A 5,204-nucleotide genomic window follows, 5' to 3' on the forward strand; every position below is an offset into this window, starting at 1 on the left:
ATGAGAACCAAGGTTCTCATAGAACCTAGGTTCTCATGAGAACCTAGGTTCTTTGAAAACCTAGGTTCTCTGAGAACCTTGGTTCTCTGAAAACCTAGGTTCTCTGAGAACCTAGGTTTTCAGAGAACCTAGGTTTTCAGAATTACGCGTCGGACGGCGTAAACTTGCTCGTTTGGAATACGGGACATATATTATTCAGGGCGCAGGATCAATGGGGTTCACATATGATTACAGACGGGCTGGACAGAATTAAAACACGCCGTAAAGAACTTTATTTTTTCAGCTATCTCAAGTTATTGAAATATGTTTGCAAAGTCTTTAGCGCATAAGTTTTTCTTGCAGTGTTGCCGATATCTTACGATTGAATAATACAATATTATACATAATCAATAGAGATAAATATGGAACGCCTTGACTGTCTTATAATACCAAAACTTGTGATATTACGTCAATCTGACTCTGCATGAATGCCTGTAACCATTATATATATGCATAATCACAATATATAAATACATAATTTGAATATATACAGATAAAGCTTTAATATATAAAGATATAATTTTCTTATATATAGATAAAATGTAAAATTATACAGATATTAATGTATTATACACAGATAATCTTCCATTATATAAAGGTATTTCTTCTTTATATGAAGGCAAAATATCTTTATATGAATGCCTGAAACCATTATATATATGCATAATCACAATATATAAATACATAATTTGAATATATACAGATAAAGCATTAATATATAAAAATATAATAATCTTCCATTATATAAAGGCATTCCTTCTTTATATGAAGGCAAAAGATCTTTATATGAATGCCTGTAACCTTTATATATATGCATAATCACAATATATAAATACATTATTTGAATATACACAGATAAAGCATTAATATATAAAGATATAATAAACTTCCATAATATAAAGGCATTACTTCTTTATATAAAGGCAAAAGACCTTTATATAAACATAAATCGTAATTATATAAACACATATCGTCTTTTTATGCAGATAAAATTTGAAAAATACGTTAAAAATCATTAACGATAACATTTTATATACGAAGCTTTTATTACACACGGAAGACAATTTGTTCTGCATCATTTTACAACAATGGATATGGATTTGATACTTGAGCGACTTGGAGTGGAAGAAGGAGTGATACGGCGCTTCAGACAGGAGAAGATAACACCGGACATCATATCACTTATGTCACTGTACGACTTTAATTGCTTGGGTGTAAATGACAAAACAACTATCATGAAATTGCGTGTTGAATGTGTTTGTTACCGGAGTAATCCGTGGGCACATAATAATGATAGTACACGGTGTCGGAATATACGTTTTGAAATTTCAAGTATCATGATTGAAACATTGTTCGAAGCCGGATATTCAGTGAAGGACACTAGTATTGCACTTGGGGTTTCTGAAAGTACCTTATTCCGGAAGATGGGTCAATTTGGCTTGTCAAAGCTCGCATTTACAGAAATTGATGAAGAAGAACTAAACATTGTTGTTGCCACGACCACCACTGAATTTCCTACGTGTGGAGAAGAAATGCTGCGAAAAGTTTTACTTCAAAAAGGAATTAAGGTACCATGATTTTACTATGCATAACTAGATCTTTTTATAATTGAAGGCGTATACGGTACATTTGTTGATTGATTTTAGTAGACAGTCTATAAATAAACAGATACATTTGTCCGTGCAGATTCCAATAAAGTATTGTCAAACAATTGAAAACTAACTAAATTGTTAAGACTAGTTTTAGAGTACAGTTTGATTTGTGCCAAACAATCATACCTGAAACGGCTATCGCTTTAATCTATTAAAAATAAGAATTCTGTTAGATTTTTTTCATAGAAAATTCTATTGTTTATAAGGCACTTGGCTAAATGTAGAAGTAAATTAAAGCATATTCATTTTTGCATAAAACCAACATAAAGTATTATTTCTTATACAGGTTCAACGTTTCAGGCTTCGTCAGTGTCTGAAACACCTAGACGAAGATGGAATTCGTGCACGAAAAAGAAGGCGATTACGACGTCGCATTTACAACGTTTCAGCTCCAAATTGTTTATGGCACATTGACAGCAACCATAAATTAATTCGATGGCATTTTGTTATAATAGGCGGCATTGATGGTTTCAGTCGTTTAGTTACATATCTTAGATGCACGGACAACAACAAAGCGGAGACGGTTTTGCATTGCTTCAGAGATGGTGTTTCGAAATTTGGAGTTCCTGACCGGGTCAGATCAGATCAAGGCCGTGAAAATATGAAGGTTGCCGACTTCATGATAAATGCTCGCGGGACAGGACGTGGAAGTATGCTCACTGGTAAAAGTACACACAATCAACGTATTGAACGATTGTGGAGGGACGTGTATGACGGAGTCTTGAGTTATTTTTATGACTTATTTTACTTTTTAGAGGACAATGGCCGGCTTGACATTTTAAATGAAATAGACTTGTTTGCACTTCATTACGTATTTATTTCAAAGATAAATGAAAGGTTAAACACCTGGCAAGGTGCATGGAATCACCATCGAATACGAACAGTGAACTCAACACCAATGCGGCTTTACACGGCCGGTATGATGGACAACCCATCAGCACATGTTGATGATATTCTTCCAAACACTCGTACAGAATCTTCGTCTGATGAGGATATGGAGTCCCTGGACAACAGGCCAGTATTATCATCTCTTCAAATTAGTGTTGAAGAAAACCGGATGCGACGGCTCCACGAGCTATGTCCTCAAAACTGGAGGTCAAACAATCACGGCATAGACATCTTTTTGACAGCTAAACAGATATTAAGTGAATGACAACACAATTGATTGCTCGATTTTTACAAGCTGCTTTATGATTTCTAAGCGAAGTTTAAGGGGCCTGTTCATAGACGTTTAACCTTTGCAGAAAGTGTTTTCGTGACATATATACCAACATACGTTTCAATTATCAAAGCAATTTATTTAGTCCCCGATATGTAAATTGACTTAATTAAATCTACTAAAACGCAAGTATTCATTTTTATAATATTTTGTACTTAATTATGGTTATTATAGTGTATTAAAATCTATACTTCAAGATACAAATGCACTTCCTTCATTTGCGCTATCAACGTAACATTTTCATTTTCAATATTAATTGAGAATGAGCAATTTTTTGATGACGGAGGTGCAAATTCAGCATACTCCGCCTGCACATTATTTTTATCACATGCTATACCTTGCTTCCCCATATTATACAGCCATTACGAATAGTTTTATAATAAACATGTGTAATATACCTTTAAGCGTTTTTATTGGCTAGTTTTCATTAAACTGACCACGTGATAATACGGAATATTACGCTAGTCAATTGTTTCAATTGTTCCGCCCCAGAGACATGCCTGTTCGTCCGTCGGAACTGACATTTACCCAGCACACTTCAATGTATGTGACCTACTTTTCGCCACTAATGTATACCTCAAGGTTGCACCATTTGATGACTAACAAGCATAACAAAAATAATCATATTTATGGTTTGTTACATTCATTTCCTCGTTTATGAACTACTGTAGGTCAAGAGGGTTGATGTGAATGAGGAAATACGGTGTTATTTTTGTCAACACCATTTCAATCATATAACGGAGTTCAGCTGCTTCTTAGTGCAACAAGCAAATTCGTTGAATTGATATCCCCCGCCAAATAAGAGCTTTGTCACAGAAAAAAGCTTTTTTCAAGATACAAAGGGCCATAACTCTGTTATTAACAGATGGTGTACAATGCCATTTGGCTTGCATCATCCTCTTATTTATATATATACTCATACCAAGTTTCAATGAAATCCGTCAAAGCACTTCCAAGATATGGCTCTGAACACACAAGTGCCGGACGGACGGATGGATGGACGGACAACGCCAAAACAATATCCCTCCACCTTTGGCGGGGGATAACAACTATGGCAAGTTTCATGGCTCTGGCTCATGTGTTAATGGAGATAAAGCTCTAAGCTTATAGTAAAAAGCATTTTTTCAAGATACCAAGGGGCATTACTCCGTTATTAACAGATGGTGTACAATGCCATTTGGCGTGCATCATCCTCTTATCCATATATACTCATACCAAGTTACAATGAAATCCACCAAAGCACTTCCAAGATATGGCTCCGGACACAAAAGTGCCTATAGTAAAACGCATTTTTTCAAGATACAAAGGGCCATAACTCCGTTATTAACAGATGGTGTATAATGCCATTTGGCGTGCATCATCCTCTTATCCATATATATACTCATACCAAGTTTCAATGAAATCCAACAAAGCACTTCCAAGATATGGCTCTGGACACAAAAGTGCCGGACGGACAGCCGGAAGGAAGGATGGACGGACAACGCCAAAACAATATCCCTCCGCCTCTGGCGGGGGATAATAAGTTAATGTACTTATTACTCCTCAAAACAGTTAACATTACTAACATGTCGGTTGATAAAGTAACCATTCTGCTGTCATAAGTTAAATAGCTTATGATGGCAGGGATTTGAAATGAGCTTTGCTTGGAACAAGGTTGAGTACAAGAATGTTAACAAGCCCGTCCACATAACCCAGTCAATTTGAGCTAATGACCTAGTTTATGACCCCCATGACCAAGTTTTACACTCAGCCGAGATATTGGGATATATGTTCCAGGAAAGTTCCATGGAGGCAAAAGTGTGTCATTGAGATCTAGAGTGGACAGAAGCTAATATGTTTACATACACGCTGGACATAATTAAGGCAACAACACAAGCGTTTTATGAGCATACTTTGCTCAGGTTATTTTATTTACTTTCAATTACAAATAAAACAAATTTTCTTAAATAAAACAAAACATACATGGAAAACAACTAAAATATAGGAATCAAAACAGTAATAAAGCACTTTCATTAAAAAATCTTTGGCTCCATTGTTAACAAAGTTATCTCCTATCTCTATATTTATTTGAAAAAATAAAACTAAATATAAAATTACTAAGAAATAATCCCCAATGATATTTACTGGCTCAAGAAAAGTTGCTGTATATAAATAATTTAGCAAAAAACCTACACTAATGCAATAAAAAATAAAGAAATATGATACATTATTTCAATCACTCTATTATGTATTTACAGTTGGTCAATTGAGATTATTTTGAATTTGTAAATAAAAGTTTCATGCAGCTTATCATT

The 5,204-nt window shown here is 34.7% G+C and overlaps 1 protein-coding gene across 1 annotated transcript; it reads left to right on the top strand.

The window, feature by feature from the left end:
• Positions 1-1,123: 1,123 nt before the first annotated feature.
• On the top strand, positions 1,124-3,827 carry LOC127873509 (uncharacterized). The gene is made up of 2 exons (XM_052417390.1): positions 1,124-1,607; positions 1,978-3,827. The coding sequence occupies exons 1-2, from the start codon at positions 1,128-1,130 to the stop codon at positions 2,842-2,844; spliced, it is 1,347 nt and encodes a 448-aa protein (XP_052273350.1). The 5' UTR covers positions 1,124-1,127; the 3' UTR covers positions 2,845-3,827.
• The last annotated feature ends 1,377 nt before the right edge of the window (positions 3,828-5,204 follow it).

This window comes from Dreissena polymorpha, chromosome 3, assembly GCF_020536995.1.
Source record: "Dreissena polymorpha isolate Duluth1 chromosome 3, UMN_Dpol_1.0, whole genome shotgun sequence".
In the NCBI taxonomy this organism is placed as follows: domain Eukaryota; kingdom Metazoa; phylum Mollusca; class Bivalvia; order Myida; family Dreissenidae; genus Dreissena; species Dreissena polymorpha.

Coding starts and splice junctions, on each gene's coding strand:
- LOC127873509 (XM_052417390.1), top strand. CDS start 1,128: ATGGATATGGATTTGATACTTGAGCGACTTGGAGTGGAAGAAGGAGTG. Junction 1,608..1,977: donor TACTTCAAAAAGGAATTAAG/GTACCATGATTT, acceptor TTTCTTATACAG/GTTCAACGTTTCAGGCTTCG.